The 24,191-nt window shown below is 43.8% G+C and overlaps 1 protein-coding gene across 4 annotated transcripts in view; it reads right to left on the bottom strand.

Moving 5' to 3' along the window:
- Nucleotides 1-408: 408 nt before the first annotated feature.
- Nucleotides 409-24,191, bottom strand: part of RTN4IP1 (reticulon 4 interacting protein 1) — a 95,606-nt gene continuing 71,823 nt past the window's right edge. For 2 of the 4 annotated variants that reach the window (XM_046675096.1, XM_046675095.1), the window contains exons 6-9: nt 17,247-17,383; nt 13,779-13,962; nt 9,794-9,886; nt 409-536 (exon numbers count right to left, since the gene is read on the bottom strand). In XM_046675096.1, coding sequence (XP_046531052.1) covers nt 429-536; nt 9,794-9,886; nt 13,779-13,962; nt 17,247-17,383 — 522 coding nt within the window. In that variant the 3' untranslated portion in view covers nt 409-428. Of the gene's footprint in view, nt 537-7,878; nt 9,562-9,793; nt 9,887-13,778; nt 13,963-17,246; nt 17,384-24,191 lie in introns of all 4 variants that reach the window. The other 2 variants (XR_006890552.1, XR_006890551.1) reach the window with 2 other exon arrangements.

The raw sequence follows: 24,191 nt of genomic DNA, 5'->3' as shown, positions 1-24,191 counted from the left end.
TGAGCTCAAACAGAAGGTGCCACAACTACGTGCAAGTCTGGTGTGAAAGAACAGCTTGAAAACAACAATGTGCAATTTTCACTGACTTCATAGACAAGTCCAAGTAGGGCTGTTTTCACAGGTCTTACTTGTGTCTCCCTGTGCTTGGCCCAGAGGACCTCGCGGCAAATAGGAATGCAGGGATGTGTCGGGGCGGGTTACACAAGAAAGCACTCTGGGCAGGCCGGGTGATGTGCAGACGGGGTGGTGTGGCTACAAAATCAATCTCCGCTCAGTTCCGAAGACAGGAAATTACGGCAAAAAGGTGTTTGCTCTTTCAAAATTCTGGAACTTCTAGCCTAATCTGGAAAGGGATGGCTAGAAAAATGTTTGGGCCCACAAGCACTCACCAAATAAGAAAGACAATAATCACCAAACTGAGGATTTATTTAAACGACAGTAATTACAGTCTTTCCTCGTGCGTGTCCTCTTTCTACCTTCAGGAAGGCTTCGGGAACTTTGGAAAAAGGGAAGGTTTTTTCAATTACTGGCTGAATCTGTAAAACACAAAAAGAGGTTGACTGGTGGATAAGAAAGCCTACATCTTTCAAGGCAGATAATGTCTATAATTAGCTTCTTCACAATGTCCCTCAAGGCCAGTCTCCGGGGCCTATCTTTTTTTATTTTATTTTTTTGAGGAAGATTAGCCCTGAGCTAACATCTGCTGCCAATCCTCCTCTTTTTGCTGAGGAAGACTGGTCCTGAGCTAACATCTGTGCCCATCTCCCTCTACTTTATATGTGGGACACCTACCACAGTCTGGCTTGCCAAGCAGTGTCATGTCTGCACCCGGGATTTGAACCAGCGAACCCCGTGCGCACTTAACTGCTGCGCCACCAGGCCAGCACCCCAGGGTCTATCTTGTGCCCCTGGGTTAGGGGCTCACCACCGGGCCACGATTGCTGCCCCCATCCTGTCTGCTTCTCCTGCCTCTGCATCTCCTCTCTGTAAGGCGGCCCGCCTCAACCACCACTCAATCTTACTTCTGCTCTGTGTGGTCTCGTCACTGTCCTACTCAGAACCTTCAACAGCTCCCAAGCGCGGCATTCCAAAGGCACTACCATCCCAACCTCAGCCCTCACACAGACCCCATGCTTTACCAGAATGGTCTTCTTGTCATTATCTGAACACAGCACGTTTGTGCCTCTCCTCTGGGAATTCCACTGCTCTTCCAGCCCAGGTCTCACAGTACCCTTCTGACCCCCCATCTGCAGTGTCTTCTCTCGCTGAACTGCCACAGGACCCGCGTGGCCCTCTTCACAGACTGCTTGTTGCAGCTGAGTACTGTCTCAGCCACCTGGTGTGGATGGTAAATGCACAAGGTTCTTGCTGTCTGCATCCCTGTGGCCCCCTCGCAGGCAGCGCACAGAACAAGGGCAGATTTTTTGTTTGAATTTGTTAAATGTCTGGCATATCTCCTCAGCCAGAGCCCAGAGTACTTGCGGTAGAGGCCACCTCTTTCGTATCCCCCACAACACCCAGCACAGTGCTGGGCACATGGCAGGAGCTCACTAAATGTTGCTTAGGTGAAAACCAGAAAGATAACTGGAGAGCCGGAGTCGTGTGTGGGCTCCCTGGCTTCAGGAGAACTTGTCCCAGGCCGGAGCTGCCCTGGGAGGTTTTGCTAAACAGTGGAGCAGCTGGTTCGAGTTTACAGGAAAGCCATCGCAGCCAGCTCACAGAGCCGAATGCCGCTGGCTGTGTCCCACCCTGTCTATCAGAACTGCCAGCAACCTCCCGCAACCAGGGCCCAGTCAGCGCCCTCTCTCCCCACGCCAAAATCCAACCGACTTTTCCTTTTCAAAACTTCAAGCAAAAGTCCACTGGGTAATTGTCCACTGGCTATTTCAGTGGTCTGCCTCCCATCGCTCCACGGGCAGGGATAAGTTGTCAGAAAGCAGAAGCCAACGCCTACGTTTTATGACCCCTTTCCTTTTACAAGATGAAGAAGTAAGTGCTCTTGTGGTGTCGGACGCATCTGATGTACCCCCTCGTGTGAATTTCACAGCCCGGTCACCAGAAGAGCATCTCAGACTCTAAAAGTTTTCTTCTCTGAAGAGAGGAAAATTCTCTTGTACCCACAAATCACAATAAGCTCATAATAAAAATAAGAGCTCGCACTGTGTTCTCACTATGTGACAGGCACTCTTTCAAGTGTCCGTATATTTTACCTCATTTAATTCCTACAGCCACCTCATGAGGTGGGCACTATTATAACTCCCACTTCACAGATTAAGGAATTAATGCACAGAGTTAAATAAGCTGCCCAATGTCACATAACTGCTAAGTGGTAGGGCAGGGTCCAGTCTGGTGCCAGACCCTGCGCTCTCACCACTGTGCACTGAGCCCTTCATATATCACCGCTCTTTCTACATCTACTCCTAAATCTTAAGGGGGAGAGAAAGGCAGCCAAGGATTGTAAGGATTTATCACAGCCCGCATCTTGGCTGGCCTGCCTCATGCTAAGGGACCATGGCAGCTGAGGATCTGATCTCCAAGCCCTACGTCCAGGCCACCAAGATGACAAATGTGTGGTACATGTGCCACCACTCCCCTCTGCACCTATGGAGGACATCACTGATTAGTAATCATGGTCCTCCCCAGCAAGCTGAGCATGACCTCAGAATCTTCCTCAACACCACAGCCACTATGAACAGATCAGATCTGAGCTGACTTCTTAGATGAAACCCATTTGCCCTCTCTGCTAAAAGAATGGAACGCACTGAAGTGGCTTCCTGCAAGCCCCCCAGGGAACCTCCTGCACCCACCTCTCTCCTTAAAGCCCCTGGGACATTGTTTTCTGGATGCTGATTACCTGAAAAGGAATCACCTGCATGCGTGCCTAAAATGCAGAGTCCTTGGCCTCCTGTTCGAACAACTGAACCAGAATCCCTCGGGGTGGGGTGGAGAAAATGCGTTTTAAATGAGCTTCCTAGCTGGGTCTGCTGCACACTAGAGGTGGGAAGCACTGCAGCCTTTCGCTCTATTCTTAGGGTCCCTGACTCACATCATAGACACTCATTCATTCCACAAAGACTGACTGCCTCCTGCGTGCTAGGCACTAACCCAGAGCAGGTACACACAACAGGCACCTGAGAGAGAAACCAAGACAGAAAGGAGGCATTGACATCAACTTGTCACTGAGCACCAGACACCAGTAACCAAAGCAACACAGCAGCGGTGTTACCAGAGGTCACAAACGAACCATGAATCCACCTGCTCGACTCCAGCACGAACCGCCTCGGCTCATCCAGCTGTGCTCACTTTGGAACTCCGACCGGAGACACGGCTCCTGAACTGATGACACAGGCAGCCTGCAGCGACTGCACACTTTATTCTGGCTGGTCAGGCCTATTGTGGCGAATAACCCAGAAGGCTGACTGTGGCATAATAAGTCATTCAGCTCTTCCCGTAAGTGACAATGAAAGAAAAGGCTTTTGATTAACGGGCAGGCAAATGCCACTACTGGCTGAATATGTGACAGCAAACGGAGATTAACTGGATAACGAGGTGCAGCTTCACATCAGAGCCAGAACGCTTGTTTGTTACGGACAAGGGGATCAGGGCAAAACCCAGAGAGGGGACAGAGAGGTCACTCACAGTGCGCTGGGGACATTTATGTGATGACACGGCTGGAGTCCACCCAACACAGGGAGCCCTGTTATAAAGCGGGTGGGCTCAACCCCACACTTCCTGCTACGCACGGGGCTCGCAGCTGACCGGGAGGCGCCCATGGCAGCGGCACTCATTCCAGTCTGGGACCCAAATTTGGGGTCTCCTGATTGTGCCTTACTTTCCTGAAACAAAGGCTGTAGAAAGCCAGGCCCCAGGGTTTGGCTCCTGTTGCCTGACATCCCTTCTATGAGAATAGGGCCAACAGGAACCTCAACCTCCCGTTGTGGCCTGGGAACACTGAAGCTTCCCAGCTGCTGGGCAGGGCTCCTGGCCTCTGAGGCAGAAATCCTCTCTGCCCCTTGAGAGGACAGAGTAAAGAAAACCCTCTGACTACAAGAGCGCAGGGGTGCCGGTGGAGAGACAGGACATCGTCCAGGCTGGCCCGGCAGTCGGCAGAGAGGTCTTCCCTCAATTCCCACTTTCCCAGTGAGAATCACAGAACAGCAGAGCTTAAAAGGGATCCAAATAGCTGAGCGAGACTGCCGACAGATTAGGAAACAAGTGCAAGTGGTTAAGTGCTAAGTGCAAGGTCAGAGCTGTCAGCAGATGAGCCAAGGCCACGGTCCAGGACTCCAGACTGCATTACCGCATGGCCTGAGTGCAGTTTGGAGAAGGGAGTTCGAGTCAGAGGCTGTGCACCTCCTCCCCAGACCCTCGGCCTCTGCCTCCACTGGGCACAGAAACTGCAGACTTCAGAGGGTGGGGCGTGTGGGGGGAGAGACAGATGACAGACACCAGGAGGGACCTAAGGGCTCTGGCCTGAGTCCAAGGGCACACACCCGTGGACAGGCTCTGGGACCCAGGGCGGGGGTGGCAGGACCACAGTGCCGGCACTACCTCGTGGGCAGTATGCCCTGACCTTTGCGACAGGTTCAATATTTCTAGGGTCGGGTTAAAGGAGAAGAAGGGACTTCAACTAAGGAGATTTGAAGAAGACAAAAGGAAGAAGTGAGCTCTGCTTGGATTTGCTATTTCTGGAACTTCCTGCCCCCAGATGGAAAACTCAGAACTGGAAGACAGGTGGTGAGATAGGGGGTGGGGATGGGGTAGTAAATGTGCCCATTTTGGAAAGCATCCAGGACTTGTCCCTAGGTCGCCTTGAAAAAAGGCACTCCTTGGGGCCGGCCTGGTGGTGTAGTGGTTAAGTTCGGCACACTCTGCTTTGGTGGCTCTGGTTCACGGGTTAGAATCCCAGGCACAGACCTACACTACTCATCAGCCATGCTGTGGTGGGGACCCACATATAAAGTGGAGGAAGACTGGCACAGATGTTAGCTCGGGGCTAATCTTCCTCAGAAAAAAAAAAAAAAAAAAAAGGCACTCCTTCCGGCCAGAAGGTGAGAGGAGAAACTTGGCCTACATTTCCTCACAGAAACAATTTCAGTAGCATCAGAAAAATTTCAATAGCATCAAGGCCATGAGATCTAGGAGGTACCTGCCATGTCTGGTGGTGGTTCTAGGGATTTAGTCCTTACTCACTACGTTCTTTCTATGGAAAAAAAGTCCAGTTGCAAATAAGGAGCTTAAAGTTTCAGAATGTAACTCATTGCTAACCTAGGGCCTGGCCATCCCAAGAGGGGCCTGGGAAATCACCTGCCTCAGAACTTACTACATTTTTCTTAAGGCTGCACAGTCCAAAATGGTAACCTCTAGCCATGTGTGGCTATTTAAACTTAATCAAAAATAGATGAAATGAGAAATTCAGTCCCTCAGTTGCACTAGTCATATTTCAAGTGTTCAACAGCCACATGTGGCTAGTGGCTCCCAAACTGGACAGTGCAGACAGAGAACATTTCCATCACTGCAGAAAGTTCTAGTGGACAGTGCTGCTCAGAAGGTTACTCAGTGTGGCCAACACCTCTCTCCACACCCTACTGGGGAAAGCAGAGTGCTAGTTGGTCCTCAGTAAATGTTCTGAATTAAATTCAAATTAAGTTACGATTCTGACATGGACTAAAATAAAGAAGTAAACTGAGATATTTATATTATTGCTCAACCAAGAAGCTTGGCTGGTCACCTAGGATCTTCAATAGATCTGTGGACATTGAGTCCATGACATCAAAGGGATGTAATAATTACAAGAAGACTATATGTGTACAAATAAGCATACTCAAAAAGATGAAAGGTACAAAGAAAAACCTCCCTCCCAGACTTGACTAGCAGCCATCCAGTTCCCCTCCTCAGGGGCAACCAATATTTCAAGTGTCTTTCATATTTTTGAGATATTTTATACATTTTGCTAGGCATAACGAGGGTCCCCAAATATGTCCACATCTTAATCCCCAAGAACCATGAGTACGATAACTTACGTTGCAAAAGGGGCTTTGCAAAAGGGGCTTTGTGATTAAGCTCAGGAACCTGAGAGGGGGGATTATCTGGGCGGGCCCAGTGGAATCACAGGGGTTGTCAGAAGAGGGAGGCAGGAGGGTGAGTGAGAGAGGGAGATACGATGATGGAAGCAGAGGTCAAAGTGATGGAAGGCCAGAGCCAAGGAATACGGCAGCCTCTGGAAGCTGGGGAAGGCAAGGAAGCCGCTCCTCCCCTCCAGCCTGCGTCCAGAAGGAAGGCAGTCCTGCTGGCCCATTTTGGACTTCTGACCTCCAGAACTACAAGATGATAAGTTTGCGGCATTTTAAGCCACTGCATTTATGGTAATTCGTTACAGCAGCAATAGGAAACTAACACACGCATATATATATATGGATGCACATATAGATATAGATGAGTAAATATGTACAAATACTCGCCCTCAAAGCACAGTCATTCTTATCACAGCTGACTATGCTCTAAGGAAAGTGCCTTGCCGCATACTCTCAGTCCTGAAAGATGATGAGAAATACAAGAGGATTTTGTAGACAGAATTCAAACTCCACCCGTCCAATGTTTGGATGACTATTTAAGCAAGCAGAAAACAATGAAGGTTACATGAGAGATTTATTTTGTAACTATTACTGTCTGAATCTTAAAGGCAGCAAAGGGTGGTGGAAGGAACTGTCCCAGAGGTCAAGAGACCTGGGCCCTGCCTTGCTGTGTGACTTTGAACATGTCTCAGGGCCTCTGTCTATTCAAATGTGACACAATGGCAGGATGGGGGGCAGGGAAGGTGACGACAGGAAACTAGATACGTGCTAGGTTCTCTTATTTCTAATCTTTGAGCATGCTAATCAATGATGTATGTTTGGTCTGAATATAATTTTTGCTATGGGCCTCCCAACCCCCACCAAAAAGTTTGCTAAATAGTATAAAACTGGGAAATGTTTATGTGCTTAGGAGAAGATGCCAATTAACTGTAGGCACGATTTCAGTAGAAGCCCATTACCCTCAAGGTGCTCATTATAAACCATTCTTTGTATCACCCTATTGATACACAGAACATCTTTGAAATACTCAAGAAACTGGTAACATTGGTTGTGTCTGACTGGGAGAATCTGAGTGACTGAGGGACTCCTGGTCAAAGGAAGATTTTGTGAAATTACTTTTCCTACCTTTCGGATTCTGAATCTTGCAAATATACCATCTACTCAAAAACTTCAAGTATTTTAAAAGAGTAGGCTCTTTTGGTTCACGGCTTTGCAGTGTCAAAAAAACAACTACAATTCCTCTATCAGATACCTGCTAATTATGTTCATTAAGTACTCAGTCAGGGGCCGGCCCTGTGGCCAAGTGGTTCAGTTTGCATGTTCCACTTTGGTGGCCCAGGGTTTCGCTGGTTCAGATCCTGGGAGGGGACATGGCACCACTCATCAGGTCATGCTGAGGCGGCGTCCCACATGCCACAACTAGAAGGACTCACAACTAGAATGTACAACTATGTACTGGGGGGATTTGGGGAGAAAAAGCAATTAAAAAAGAAAAAGTACTCAGCCAAAGCTTGGAAGAATTTCAATGTCCTCCTCGTCTAATTTAACAATCTTTACCAACCACACGATACATAAGTAGATCTGCTCTGTTATCCTTTCCAGTTTCCCAGGGTAGACAAAGACCTCTCACAGCATAAAGAAGCAGGATGCACGACAAGACAGCTGACCTCGTCGTGGCATCCAATGTCACATATCAACTCCCACAGTCCCCGAGCCCTTCACTGTCAGAAATGTCTCCCAGGCCCAAACAACCCTGGTCAGGAGAGAAGAGAATCAAAGACCAAAGGAACATTTTCTCACTCACCCTCATTCCAGGACTCTTCAAGGGCATCTTTACTTCTGTCATGTTCTCTTTTAGCCATTCTACCAGTTATCTGCCAAATTTAATAGGTACATATACACAAGTCTCCTCTCTTCTCTGTTGTGTAAACAATAATTTCCAGGTAGAGAGAAAGAGAATCACAATATTTTGAATACAAAAGAGCGAAGGTAAGCACACGGATAGCCTGGGGCGGGTATCAGGCCAAGCGCTACCATGCAGTGGACTTCTGGAGGGCAGGGGCCTCTGATGATGGGGCTCCAACCCCAGGAAGCACTATGTAGAGCTATGGGCCAAACTGTTTGATGGTAGTTCATTTCTTTCCTCCTAGAAAAAAATAAGCATCCCTGTGGGATGTGGGAAGAACCCTATAAAGAAGCACATACGTCACAATAAGGCTGAGCCACTGTCTACCCAGTGTACTCCAAGACTTAGAAGTCCAAGAAAAGGCATGCAAACTTGGAACCAAAACATTTGGGAAAGAGAAGCAGACCATTTCCTATCATAAGTTCCTCGGCTGTAACAGATTTTAAAAACTAAATGCACCCAAAGCAGCCAGTAGTTCCTAAAAACATTCCTTTTCAAAACAGAAATGGAAAGATGAAATAGGCCAGCAAGGGGCAGCCGCCAGCAGAAGAAAGTCCATCTCAGGGGGCTCTTTGCGAGCGGCTTAGCACAGATCATGTGGTGTAACGCTGCCCTGCTCGAACCCCTTTCCCAGCCCACTGTGAAATGACAAGGACAAGACAACTTAAGCTGAAGTCCCAGGTCAGCTTCAAGCACTAAGAATGCAGCTGAGTGGTGCCGAGGGAAAAGCAGAGAAGTCAGGAGGCGTGAGTTCTGCTCCCACTTCTGCAACTGGAGCACGGCCCTTGACCTCTTTGAGCCAGTTTTCTCATCTATAAAACGAGAATCATTTTATCTATGACCTCATGCAACACTCTAGAGTGTGTAAGGTTCTCCATCCTATATTGCACATAATCTCTCGATAGAATCCTAAATGTCAGCACCAGAATGTGAGTTTCCTCTTGGGTTGTTCTTCCAGAGATGGAATGTCAGGGCGGTTGAGACCATTCATGTAAGAACCCAAATAAACAGGAGGTTGCTGAGGAGGCTTTTGACCCCAGCAGCCCTGAAAGGCCTTTTGACACCCAAAAGAGATGACCAGACTGTAAGCAGCAGTCTCTTCCTCTTGTGCAAAGCACAAGAGAACCAAGTTCACCACGAGACAGACACGAGTAGTCAGAAATACCAGCCACCTGTCTCCACCAAAATCTCCACCAATCCTCACCCACATCCTGCCCACTGACCGCTCTGACACAGCATTTATTCGCTGTTGATGTTATTACACTAGTCTGGGAACAGGAGACCTGGGGACCTGACTTCTAGTCCGGTTCTGTTGGGGTTTAGATTCCACAGGGTTTGTTCATCTGGAAACCTGCTTACCTCCAGAGCAGCCTTACCCTTGGACCACAGAAGCTCCAGAAGCAGTTCTACTGTAGACTCACAAGTACAGCCCAACCTCTGCGCAGAGACTGCCTTTGTGGTGCCTTCTTTTCAGGACCATTACCAAAGTATGAGCAGCCCGGCTGTAGGTCTCAGCTCTGCTGCCATCTAACCAAGTGTCTTTGGGAAAATCTTATCACCTCTCTGGGCCTGTCTCCTCATCTGTAAACCAAGGGGGATGAACTAGATGGCAGAGGCTCTTTTTCAGATGTAACAGTCTGTGTCTATGATTTTCACAGAGATAGAACCAAAAACACAGCAGTTAAACTTGGCCGTGTAAGGCCACATGCATACGGGCCGAGCCCACCTCTGGAGAGCTCCCACTGGCGAAGCTCGAGGCGTAGGTCACCGAGAGTACAAGAGACACTCCAGCAATGTAATGGGCTGCACGTACCTTTCCTGCATCCACCAGTTGTGCGATGTCATCTAGATATGGACCACTGGCCATAAAAAAGGCCCAGCGATAATGGACTCCTTGCCAGAAATGCTAAAAAGAAAACACAACATGTCAAATACAGGAAGGGATAAAATCTAACTAAATGCAAGGTTAGGGAAAAGTGTTTTCAGGATGACTAAGACAGACAAACTAATTTCCCATTTCATGTGACACCATGAGTTGTATGCCCAGCCCCTTAGCACAGTGACTGACAGTAGATACTCCATAAATGTTTAATAAATAAATGAATGAACTCAGGCTTCTTCACCAAGTTGTGCCTGACAAGCAAGTAAGCACAGGAAAGCTCTCCTTAAAATGATCGTCTAAATCGTCTGACACACTCAAATTTCTTCTCTGGGAGAAATTAGGGGCTGAGCCTCTAGCCTTTCTCTACCAAGGTTTGCATAAAGCTCAGAAGCACCAGAAAAAAGCTTTTTATCTAATTCAAGAATGCCTTAGGAGCAACAAGGCACCAATATACAATCTTAGACAAAGAAACCCAATCACGAGTGTTTTTCTGGCTCTGAGAGGAATAAGACAGCTTTAAAGGCAAAACAAAGTGTAAAGTTCCTTATGTGTCATGGCTGGGTCTTCCTTGACAGTTACAGCAAGCTCCAAGCCACCTAATCTATAATGGGACAAAGCGTCCCCAGATGAAGATAAGCAAAAATCCTACACCAAGAGGGTTCATGACCACTCTCCTGCCATACCCACTTGTAATTGTTATCCTTTATGTCAGATGTAGAGTAGCCCATTATCAAAATAACAAGTGAGCTGAGGGTCTCCATGACACGTCAATGACCTGCCCCACTAAACTTCATCAGATGGCAGCTGTCCAGAGGTAGCACGGGGTCAGCCAGGACCACCCCTGCTCTTGCTCACGACTGCTGGGTGAGCTCAGACATCTTTCCAGAAAGCTCACCCTCTGTCTCACGATCCCTCAGCATGATGACAAGCTACCACCGTGGCATGAGGGAGGCAAGTGCAATGCACGTCCCTGCCACTCCAGCTCAGCCCAGGCACTTAACAGCTGTGTTATATAGGTGAAGCTGCCTCTTTCAGCCATTTCCTGGCCTGCAGAATGGTGATACCACCACCTAGCACCACAGGGTTGTCGGAAGGATTAAATGAGAATGGATGTAAAGTATCTGATACACAGAGAGTTTTTAATAAATATTCATCTAGTGCTGAAAGTAAAGCTTAGTGAGGAAAGACTGGGGCAATACTGAGTCAGAGTTTAAGACTGGAGACAGAAAGGCAAAACCAGGCTGTTGTCTAGACAGGGCTTTGATACGGGTGTGCCAGGAATGGCTTACTGGTTTGGCTGAGTGACCCTACAGTTTACTGTCCAACCTGGAACAACCATGAGAGTTAAGAGTCACCATTAACAACTATCGCGGGACCACAGATGCAAACAGAGCCAAGCTTACCCTAGAATAGGCATGACAAGACACTGATTCCCTCAGCGCTCCGGGCAGCGAGGCAGAGCCTGGGCTGGGAGAAGTCTCCAGGTAGTTTGCTCTTGGCCCAGAGCAGCCTCAATATGCTACTCAAATAGTATCCTTTTCTATGTGTGTCACAGCATGAAAGAGGTTGGGAGACGCTGGTATAGGCAACTAACTTCAGAAAGAAAAGGAAAGAAAAACACACTGTTTGAGGGCTTATGTAGCAAGATTCCAGAAGCACTGAGATGTCCCAAGCTTACAGGGGGCCCAGTTAATTAGAATCACAGAAGACCTGTTCATGTACTTCTCCCTAAGTTCTGGCCTTGTGGACTACAATTAAAACATTCTGGTAACTGTTCATGGTTTTAAAGAAGCAACAGCAATGGTCATAACTGCCACGTCTATAATTCTTTACAGCAGGTTGCCTTGGAAAGCGAAACTTTTGGTCTGCAACAGCAGAATTTTTACATTCTGCTTGAAGGGGTCTGTGCATTTCTTGCAGGCCGTTACAGGAGAGTGAACTGGAGCAGGCAGGAGAGTCTGGAGCATTACAATGAGGCTTAACTGTGCACATTCTCAGAAAGACATCAGAGACGACTTAAAAGGTTTTCACATGAGATTACCACTATCATCTTTCAAGTAGGAGGAAAGGGAAAATGAAGAGCACTATGCCAGTCTCACTCTCAGAGGACAGCGCTGAAGGTGAACTTGTTAGAGGTCTCATTGGAGTACGAACTGTGAAATCTTACAGAAAACTTAAACTTATATTTTAAAGCACTTGGGAAGCCTGGGTTTTGTGAAAAGGGAAGAAGAGACAAAAGACAGCTAAGATTTCTTTCTCTGCCACAAAGCGCCCTGTGGACACTGTTTCTGGCTGCCATCTGAATCGAGTGAAGATAAAGAAGCCTGGAGCACAGGGCCTGGTTTGTTCACCTCTGTTACCCACACACAGCTCCCAAGAATTCAGCAGTGACCTCCTCTGTCACAGCTCTTCTTCACTGCCTCCAAGTATTTAGTTAATACACAGAATTCGAGAAGCCAAATTCCTAAATTTCACCCAGAAAATGGTCCCAAATTAACTTCTAGAATAAAGAAGAAGCTGAAGATAAGTATCAAGCCAGTCGTCTCACAAATACGGGTCAGTGTTGACCGGCTCGACACAATGACTCACAACCTTTTCACCACTGAGGGACCTTCTACTGCCTTTTCCCTGAGTCTGAAGTATTTTGTCTAATTAAAAAATTGAATTTATCTTTATTTTTTCCATTTCAACACCAATTCAGATTTTAAACCAATGATGTATAACTACCAACAGTGTACACCATGACACCATAGGAGCTCCGCCTCACTGCGATGACAAGAAGCTCTCATGGTCAGTGGAGAGCAGACTCTTAGGCTCTGCTGTCAGTCCTGTAATGCGGCCTGATCTGCACCAGCTCCGCTGGGTGCTCAGCTGGGTGACATACCTCCTTATGGCCCTGGTAATAGTGGCCCCATTAACTGAGTCAGGCTGACTAATAAGTCTCAGAAATTCCCAGAATGCCATCAATAGCTAGTTTCTGACTCACATGGCATACGCAACGTTAGGACAAGTTGGTACAATTCCAGAAAAGGCATGATGGTTCTATTAGTCCTTGTAGCCTCACTGAAGTAAGAATACAATTGCCCTTAGGTTTCTGAAACTCAAAAAATGCCCATGGGCTTCTAAAGGTCTGAAAGTCCTGATCTGGGAATTGCTGGCACATCCCCATGCTACTACTATGAACAGAGCCAGCTGCACACTGTCTTAATAAAGTTTCCGCCTTCCCATACAGGACACCGTGTGTGTTAAGACTGGTGAAACAGGGAGAGCACCAGCAGGTAGAGGCAAGAAGGAAGCAGAGGGGCTATCAGATGGTAATAATAAAGGCTAACACTTAATAAGAGCTTTTCATGTACTAGGCATTGTGCCAAGTTCTTCACACGGATTGTCTCATTTAATCCTTATGACAGGCAGTAGGGTAGATGTACTATTAGCCTCATTTTACAGGTAAAGACATTGGGGCTTAGAGACATTAAGTAACTTACATGGTGTCACCTAGTGACTTAGTGGAGGCCAGAATTTTAACCCAGTCACTGTGTGACTCCAGAGCCCATGCTTGCAGCCTCTGTGCTATGTTGCCTTCAAAAGAAAAGAAACTGGGGGGGCTGGCCCCGTGGCCGAGTGGTTAAGTTCGCGCGCTCCGCTGCAGGCGGCCCAGTGTTTCGTTAGTTCGAATCCTGGGCGCGGACATGGCACTGCTCATCAGACCACGCTGAGGCAGCGTCCCACATGCCACAACTAGAAGAACCCACAACGAAGAATACACAACTATGTACCGGGGGTCTTTGGGGAGAAAAAGGAAAAAATAAAATCTTTAAAAAAAAAAAAAAAAGAAAAGAAACTGGGTAGATGGAAACCAATTTCCAGAAGCATGAGGCGCCTGCTCGCTCTCACCAACCAAGACTCTCCTCCCTACCTTTAATGTCTTAGAGCCCACGGTGACGCCTGTCTGCAACATGCCGTCTGCTATGCCCAATCGGTCCATGTTCAGGAGGAAAGGAGTCACCAAAGTCACGTATGTGGCTCCTGACCATTTCTTGAGACAATTCAGAGCCCACGTTTCGGTGGATCCGCCAACATTATCAAGGATAAAATCAAACCTGGAGAGAAAGAATCAAATCAAAACATCCTTGTTCATCTTCATGCAGGGCTCCAATCCCGTCACTCCCATGGCCAGCTGGCTGTAGGGTTTATTCCAGACAGCTCATAAACCGCGCTGCCCCATGTCGCCCAGCAGAGGGGTGTTGCTTTGACAGAGGAGAGAAGGGCACAGCGATTCAGTGGGTCTCCGGCTTTTCTCCGAGGTAAGTCAAAAGGGACTACTTTTCTTGTCATTAGTCTTACTTTCTAAAACTTTAGGAATGACTTAAAAAAGTGCATCTCAACTGAGGGTGATTTTGGCCCCCAGGGGATATATTAGGCAATGTCCAGAGACATTTTAGTTGTCTCAGTTGGGGGAGGTGGTAGGAAGGAACGACAGGCATCTAGAGGCCAGGGATGATGACAAACATCCTACAATACACAGAACCGCCCCCCACAATAAAAAATTATGCAGCCCAAAATGTCCATAGTTGAGAAAGTAAGGTTGCCAAGGTTGAGAAACCCTGACTCAAGCTTTACAGAAAACTGTGAAGCCATCCACCCAATGTAAGTCAAAGTATTCTTTAGTGCACACGAATATTTGAAAATATATAAGGCTTTCACCCACAAAAAGATTTGTTTGTATTCCCTCCACAGTCAGAGCTGCTTGTAGAAGCACCCTCTTTGCCTCATGAAATTTCCTAGTTTTTGGTTTCAGGCACAGCATCGGGACAACGTACAAAGAAATCAACAGCCTGCTTTCAGTGTTCAACGCCGCTCTAACACGCCAAAAACCCAGTCATAATGGGATCACAGGAGGTGACAGACATTCAGTTCCTTCAGTCTAATCTAAAACATTCTACATTCTACATAAAGTGGATAGAATACAATGAAGCTTTTAAAGACTTTTGAAAACAAAGATCTATTTAGAGAACGCATGCTAATAAATTAAGCAAATTAACAGATGAATTCCTTTTTGGTAAATCCTGTTTCCCTTCTAAATTCATCTGGATGAAGTCGAACATCCAAACTTCTAAAACCAGCTTTGGGCAACTTTGTGGATCTTGAGTCTTTCGTGGGACTAAACTAAGGAAGAGCAAATAAGGACGTGAAGTGCAGGCAAATGATCTTACAAGATGACAATTCTTCTCAATAGAAAAACCCAGAAAATTCTGTTTATGAGTTTAAGTTTCTACTTTTAAGATTCTACTTCATTCCTAAATTTTGAATAAACAAATATAATGATACCTAATTTAAGTAAAACTTAAGGACAGCCTGGTATTAGAGAACAGGCACTGCCTGAAAAAGAAGTCTGGAGACCAGGTGTAGATCCAGTTCTGCCACTAATGATTAGGGGCCACGACCCCGAGCATGTAAAAACTCAGAAATCCTCTGCCCCATTTTTCTCAACTATAACATGATAGAGTTGAACCCAAAGATTTCAAAGCCCTTCCCTGCTGTAAAATTCTAAGATTCAAATCTAAAAAGCTACTACTATTTGGAAGAAGGAACAGATTTATTCTAGGTGGATTCAGAGGCCAAACTCCAGGCAGAAGTTACAAACATCAATTTTAACTAAAGCTGTCAAAGAAAAAGGTAATGGCTTGCATCTGTAAGCGGGGGAGGTCTCCCTACTGGAAAAGGGCAGGCAAAGGAGAAGGCCAGTCGCCAGAGATGCAGAGCCGCAGACTGCAGCGCAGATGTGGCAGGCGAGACAGTGTGCTCCAGCCTTCCATCTATCAGGTTCTTTGTTCTCGGGTGACAAATTCCAGACACGTAGAGAACTTAAGGTAGATAGAGGGGAATGGGCTGGCCTTGGCCTCAGCCTCACTCTGCTACTCCTAGAAGCAGTAGAAGAGATGAGATCAATCGAAACTAACATTGTCTGGAAGCCAGAGAGCAACTGAAACGACCACTGCCTGGAAGCCAGAGATCACCCCAAACTACCACTATCTAGAAGCCAGATCTTGGAGGCCCAGAGAGGCCCACGTCCTGACACGCAGGCAGCTGACAAGATCTCTGCAAGGGACAGTGTCATCTCTCAAATATGCGAAGCGTGTTCCTGCCACAGGGGCTTTATATTTGCTGTTATCTCCCTCAGAACAGTGCTCTTCTCCTAGATTCCCTCAATAATTCATTGAACAAGTATTTATTGAGCACCTACTACATGTACCATACCGTTCCAAGTAGGAGACAGCCAGAATCAAGACCAAAAAGACCCCTCCCATCCTGCCCTCGGAAGCCTCTAGGCATTCTTACACGGCCCCACCCGAAACAGCCTCCTCCCAATCTTTTGTTGTCCCCTTTCCCTGCATCAGTGTTCTTGAGAGCACTGACCACCAAAACCTCCTGAACAGAACACAAGCCCCAGGAAAGGGGGAATGTGTCTCGTTCACCACTGTGTCCTCTGTTTAGAATACCGCCCAGCAGTCCATACGCCATATAGTTGAAGGAATACCGAGTTGGCCGGCTGCTTCTGGCTGCACAGCCATGCTCCTGTGGAGAAGTGGGGTGCTGGTTGAGAAAGGCTACGCAGTGTCAGACAGGGGGTCCCTTTTCTTTTCTTCTTTTTTTTTTTAACCCATGAAAACATATTTCTACTCAAAGTGGGCAAGAATAATTAGCTTCTGCAAACTAATTTAAAAAAGGAAAAAATCTTTGAAAAAGAAGTAGAACAGCTTTCTAAATACTCTTCAGTTGTGCTCTCCACTTCAGCCGTGCGTTGGCTAGAGGAAGACCAGATTAGTCAGCCCCTCTCTACGTCTGCCCAAGCACAGGTGGGATCGACAGCGCCCAAGAGGATTCCTGAGTCCGCTCTTGTTTGGGACATTAGGCCAAATCGCAGCCTGGCACTCAGAGGCACTGAGAACATCCACAGGCGCCCATGACCAATATTTATACTGCCTTTGTTTCTCTGAAGCTCCTTATTAAGCCCAAATACTGAAAACATGCTAAGTACTAATTGTGTATTTTCATGCATGGCTCTATGTCCTTCCTGTGGTGAGAGATGCCACTGAAGAGAATGCACTTCCAATTTTGCCTTCAGACCTCTTACAAAGCAGCAATAAAAGTAAGTTAACTTAAAAACTAACCATGTAAGCAAAATACTTTCCTCAGTAGATATTTCATTGTATGACTATGCTGTATTAATATCTGGAACTAAAACAGAAACCAACTTAAATGACTTCTAATGATAATGCGTGTTTTCATAGATTCTTCTCTAAGATTCCAACAAGGAAGGCCACCAAACCATCTCAGGCTTGTACTATCAACTTCCCAGTAAGAACACTGTTTGAATACATACGGTTTTAAAGATTTCAACTGCTCTTCCATATTTCCAGATTTGTAATCAAGTACATCATCCGCCCCAAGCTTCCTCACAAGTTCACTGGCATCCCGAGAGCAAACGGCTGTCACGTGGGCATCCCAAGCTTTCATTATCTGCCAAAGAAAAAGGGGGAGAGTAGAAAAAGTGATTGCATTAAAAAAAAAACAGTTGGCGCTCTGTGTACATATATCAGCCTAATCTCTAGGAACTCTAAGTGCCTCATCTTAGCAAGAACTACAGGAAGCCATCTGTCAGAGACTAGAAAAAACGATTAAACCTTTGTTTACTAAGAAAATCCCAAGAAATGATCTCATTTTCCCTGGAGGAGACACCTAGTTGCCTTGCTGTCATGAAGTTATAACCAATACACTCTGTGAAGGGCTCAGGGCCTCACCAGTATCAGAAAAGACAGGAGTAAATAGCCTCAAGTTTAGTGTTTTCAATGATGACAAAGGTAAATAGCCAAACAAAAAAAGGAAAAAAAAATCATGTCCTCGGAAAACGACTATTTTAAATGTGTCCAGGGGCCAGCCCAGGGCCTAATGGTTAAGTTCAGCGTGCTCCACTTCAGTGGCCCAGGTTCAGTTCCCAGGCGCAGGCCTTCACCACTCATTGGCAGCCATGCTGTGCCAGCAACGCACATACAAAATAAAAGAAGATTGGCACAGATGTTAGCTCAGGGCAAATCTTCCTCAGCAAAAGAAAAACACAAGAGTATTAAATGTGTCCAGAACATACAAACGCAAGATCTTCATTTGCATCTCCAATAAGTATTAATACAGTCTTGAGTTAGACAGCTGTACCAAAGCAACTGGCTAACAGGTGCTAGGCAATAAATGAAAAGATGTTCTTTAAAAAGGTGAGGAAGAAAATATGGCCATTTTATTTTCAAAATATGGATCAGGTCCTCTCCTTTGGCATAAAAAGACCTAAATAAGTGGTTTTTGGGATTTAAAATGCAGGTATCTTATATCTTAAAATAGTGAGGAATAACTAGACAAATAAAAAGAAGAAAATTCTGTTATTCAGGATTAAGTATCCAGAAATCATCCTGCTCCTAAATTGCTGTAACTCTTTTCTATAATGACAATTTCACAGAATTAAAAGGGGGTCATTATCAGCATAATTTGAGAATAGCTACTTGAAGTTCACCAAGAAATTTTTGTATGGATACTTAGAGATCATAACAGATGAGCAGTGGATGCTAGATCATGGTGAACCTTTCTCAGCAAAAAAAAAAAGTAATATTAACCAAAGGTTTATATGCCCTGGAAATCTGAGAGGAATTAAAACATTTAGGAGCGACATCATACACATTTTATTATGTTTATGGGCTGCAGAAACATTTGATATGACAACATGTTGACTTCAACAGCAAGTCTCAAACTAAATTCAAATATGTGAAGAATATAATCCAAGATGAATATCCAGTATCTATATAAAAAAGACACTGTCAAGAAAAAAGGAAATGGCATTCTAAGCACCTACGTTAAAATGTGTTTTCTTTAAACAGTATTAAATCCTCAGGAAGGCTTTGTTACATGGTGAAACAGTTTAATGAATTTTTCCCCAAATTTCTAGTTTTTCCTCTCCTACTTCAAACCGTCTAGCATCTTTGAACACTACTAAAAGGTTTTAAAAACAGCTTTAGAAAAAAAATTATGTAAAATAAAACACAAGTATAGGAAACGCCTATAAGGCAGACACCACTCACTCAAACACAAGGCTGGAAGCCCTTCCCACAGCTCTTCCGTCTGCTCTGTCCCAGCACGCCCACCCTCCCTAGTCATTATCTCGACATTTACAGTAATCGCCTCCTTGCATCATACAACATTGTCTTGTCACCCATACATGCACTCCCTAGACACTGCGGTTTAGGCTTGTGCATTTTTAAAGCAGGTCGCTTAAGTCTCCTAAACTACTATCGACTCCTCTTCTAACCCTTCGCTTTCTGACTATCTGCGTGTGAAAGAATCCAGGCCACCGGACCCGCAGTTGCCCATCTGGAATTTCTGACTGCACACTCAGGGGGCAGCGCCACATTTGCTCTGTGCTCTGGATTTCCTGTTTCAATCCCTTTAGCAAGACTATGGACAGTGTCTGGCAAAATCCTAGGAGGTACATCATGTCTGGCGGTTGCTCTTTTTATTATCTTAACAGCCGTCTATTCCAAAATGGTAATATTCCATCTCTTCTTTTTTCATTTAGCAGTTGGAACACTTTTATAAAGAAACACCTCCCTCATACACTATTTTGTTTACTCAGGTGTATAGTTTATATAAGGAAGGCAAGACAAACAATTGTTTCCCTTTATTTATCACTTTATAAAATAATAAACTGGTTCCCGATCATTTCCAAAAGTGATCACTTTTTAAAAAAAATACCATCACAAAATCATGGATTTAAACATATTTGAAAGGTTTCAATCCACTGTAATTATTGTTACTATCACTGAAGCTCCAATTGTCACATCCTTGGGAGTTTCTTCAAGCAGGCCCCTGAGTCTTTTTGGCATGACTCAACCAGCCTTTGATAGTTTCCCTGCCATCTAATATATTCCAGGCTCATTCTCATATATTTTGTGCCCTATTTCTCCAAGAGGCCCTGTGTTCTTTTAGTGGGCAATCATTTTACAAGAGATAGCTTTACATATACACGTACCTAAAATATCTCTTAAGTTCATATTCATACTTCCAATTCAAATTCAAGACCACAAAGCTTTTACTTTTTTCTGTTACATTTGTATCTCCTTTCTTCCACACCTGGGATCCCAGTTGTCAAAGACACAGGAGATGACAGAATTAAAATATGCCATAAATACCCATTTTTGCTCTGAATAAGAATACTAATATCACTACCAATATAATTAATGAAAGCATTAAAGTAATTTTAACATATACTTTCCCTATTTTCCCCCTTTCTAAGAAAAGTTGTACTATATTTACCTTGTCAGAGCATATGGCTGCTACACACTACATTCTTTCTAAGACCTCATTTAGCTTTAGTTTTACAGATAACTTCACATTTAACATTTACCACCAGTCCTTAATTCGATGTCTCTCTAGTCATTTTAGTTGTCAGAAGCTCATTCTCTGGTAGATTTCTCAGAAAGAGATCCAAAGAACATATTCTCCAAGTTTGTGCATGTTATTAACAGCTCATGTGTCCTTTTTACACATGAAGGCCAGTTTTGCTATATATAAAATTCTTAGCATACTCTTTCTCAAGCATCTTAAACATGTTACTCCATTTTTCCCCCTGGCAATAAAGCTGTCAAAAAGTCCGATGATAATCTAATTTTACTTCTAAGTCATGTGTTTTGTTTTTTTTAGATGTCCCAAGGATTTTTTTCTTTTTCTTTAAAGCCCAGTAATTTTATTATAGTTTTCTTTGATATTGCTCATTCTGGGTTCATGTTCTTAGGTCAGTGCTATGATCATTTAATATATAGTTTCAAATCATTTAATTTCAGGAAATTAGGGAAGTTTCTTGAATTACAGGTTTTAGTAACCGTCCCATTCCCGCTTTGGTTTTCCTCTTCAGAGACTCCTATTCTCCACTATCAATCTACTGTCCTGTCTTCAATGTTTGACACTTTCTCTTGAATCTGTTTGTATCTCTTTCTTTCTTTTGTAATTTAACATTTTTCCTTTGTACACATTCTATTTCTATTAGGGCAGCATTGTGTGTTGTGTTTACTTGCTACTAAGTTCCTTCTAGTTTAGTATTCATTGCTAAAGGATTCTTTAAATCTATTTTTACTTTTTTTCTGAGTTTTTCCAATTCAATTTTGTTCTTTCATGTCTTGTATGATATTTTTAATGTTTTCTAAGCTTGTTTTGAAATAGTAGGTTACATTGTTTTCTTGAAGTCATAACAGTTTATAAGATTGTGAGATTTCAGGTATACATTTTTATTTGTCCGTGACCATATATATATATGTGCCCTTTTACCTCTTATGCCCGCCCCCCAACCCACTTCTCCTCTGGTAACCACTAATCTGTTCTCTTTGTCCATATGTTTATCCTCTGCATATGAGTGAAATCACGTGGTGTTTGTCTTTCTCTGTCTGGCCTTTTCTGCTTAACATAATACTCTCAAGCTCCATCCATGTTGTTGCAAATGGGATGATTTTGTCTGTTTTATGGCTGAGTAGTATTCCATTGTATATATGTCCCACATCTTCTTTATCCATTCATCCATTGATGGGCACTTGAGTTGCTTCTATGTCTTGGCTACTGTAAATGATGCTTCAATGAACATAGGGGTGCATAAGTCTCTTTGAATTGTTGATTTCAGGTTCTTTGGATAAATAGTAGGGGGATAGCTGGATTGTACAGTATTTCTATTTTTAATATTTTGGGAAATCTCCATACTGTTTTCCATAGTGGCTGCACCAGTTTGCATTCCCACCAGTAGTGCATGAGGGTGCCCTTTTATCCATATCCTCTCCAACATTTGATGTTTTTTGTCTTGGTAATTATAGTCATTCTAATGGATGTAAGGTGATATCTCATCGTAGTTTTGATTTGCATTTCCCTAATGATTAGTGATGATGAACATCTTTTCATGTGCCTACTGGCCGTCTGTATATCTTCTTTGGAAAAATGTCTGTTCATATCCTCTGCCCATTTTTTAATCGGATTGTTTGCTTTTTGTTGTTGAATTGATGAGGTCTTTATATATTTTGGAGATTAACCCCTTGTCGGATATATGATTTGCAAATATTTTGTCCCAGTTGGTGGGTTGTCTTTTTGTTTTGTTCTTGGTTTCCTTTGTCTTGCAGAAGCTCTTTAGTCTGATGTAGTTTCATGTGTTTATTTTTTCTTTTGTTTCCCATGCCTGAGTAGACATGGTATTCGAAAAGATCCTTCTAAGACCGATGTCAAAGAGTGTACCATCTATATTTTCTTCTAGGAATTTTATGGTTTCACATCTTACCTTCAACTCTTTTAATCCATTTTGAGTTAATTTTTGTGTATGGTGAAAGATAATGGTCGACTTTCATTCTTTTGCAGGTGGCTGTCCAGTTCTCCCAACACCACTTACTGAAGAGACTTTCCTTCCTCCATTGTATGTTCTTGGCTCCTCTGTCGAAGATCAGCTGGTCATAGATGTGTAGTTTTATTTCTGGGCTTTCAATTCTGTTCCATTGATCTGTGTGTCTGTTTTTGTATCAGTACCACACTGTTTTGATTACGATAGCTTTATAGTATATTTTGAAGTCAGGGATTGTGATGCCTCTAACTTTGTTCTTTTTCTCAGGATTGCTTTAGCTATTCAGGGTCTTTTGTTTGCCCCATACGAATTTTAGGATTCTTTCTTCTATTTCTGTGAAGAATGTCATTGAGATTCTGATTGGGATTACACTAAATCTGTAGATTGCTTTAGATAATATGGACAGTTTAACTATGTTTATTCTCCCAATCCATGTGCATGGAATATCCTTCCATTTCTTTATGTCGTCATTGATTTCTTTCAAAAATGTCTTATGGTTTTCATTGTATAGGTCTTTCACCTCCCTGGTTAAATTTATTCCTAGATAATTTATTCTTTTTATTGCGATTGTAAATGGGTGTATTCTTGACTTCTCTTTCTGCTAGTTCGTTATTAGAGTATAGAAATCCATTGATTTTTGTACGTTGATTTTGTACCCTGCAACTTTGCTTTTGTTGATTATTTTTAAAAGGTTTTTTGGTAGATTCTTTAGGGTTTTCTATATACAGAATTGTGTCATCTGCAAACAACAAGAGTTTCACTTCTCCTTGCCAATTTGGATACCTTTTCTTTCTTTTTCTTGCCTAATTGCTCTGGCCAAAATCTCTAGTACTATGCTGAATAAGAGTGGCAAGACTGGGCACCCTTGTCTTGCTCCTGATCTCAGCGGGATGGCTTTCAGTTTTTCACTGTTAAGTATGATGTTGGTTTGTGGGTTTGTCATATACGGCCTTTATAATGTTGAGGTACTTTTCTTATATACCCATTTTATTGAGAGTTTTTAAAATCATAAATGGATGTTGGATCTTGTCAAATGCTTTTTCTACACCTATTGAGATGATGTGATTTTTATTCCTCATTTTGTTTACATGGTGTATCACATTGATTGATTTGCAGATGTTGAACCATCCCTGCATCTCTGGTATAAACACCATTTGATCACGGGGTACGATTCTTTTAATGTATTGCTGTATTTGGTTTGCCAATATTTTGTTGAGGATTTTTGCATCTATGTTCATCAGAGATATTGGCCTGTAATTTTCATTCTTTGTGCTGTCTTCGTCTGGCTTGGGGATCAGGGCGATGCTGGCCTCACAGAATGAGTTAGGAAGTATTCCATTTTCTTCAATTTTTTGGTATAGTTTGAGAAGGATAGGTATGAAATCTTCATTGAATGTTTGGTAGAACTCTCCAGAGAAGCCATTTGGTCCTGGATTTTTGTTTTTTGGGGAGGTTTTGATTACTGTTTCAATCTCTTTACTTGTGATTATTGGTCTATTCAGATTCTCTATTTTTTCTTGTTTTAGTTTTGGGAGGTTGTATGAGTAAGAATTTATCCATTTCTTCTAGATTGTCCAATTTGTTGGCATATAATTTTTTACAGTATTCTACTTCTGTGGTATCCATTGTAATTCCTCTTCTTTCATTTCTAATTTTGCTTATTCGAGCCTTCTCTCTTTTTTCTTAGTGAGTCTGGCTAAAGTTTGTCAATTTTGTTTATCTTCTCAAAGAACCAGCTCTTAGTTCCACTGATATTTTCTACTGTTTTTTTGATTTCTATTTCATTTATTTTTGCTCTAATTTTATTATTTCCCTCCTGCTGACTTTGGGCTTTGTTTGTTCTTCTTTTTCTAGTTCTGTCAGGTGTAGTTTAAAATTACTTATTTGCTATTTTTCCTGTTTGTTAAGGTGGGCCTGTATTGC

The sequence above is a fragment of the Equus quagga genome, chromosome 11, assembly GCF_021613505.1.
Source record: "Equus quagga isolate Etosha38 chromosome 11, UCLA_HA_Equagga_1.0, whole genome shotgun sequence".
Lineage (NCBI taxonomy): Eukaryota > Metazoa > Chordata > Mammalia > Perissodactyla > Equidae > Equus > Equus quagga.
Note: the sequence above shows the minus strand (reverse complement) of the source record. Positions and strands in the feature narration are given on the sequence as shown.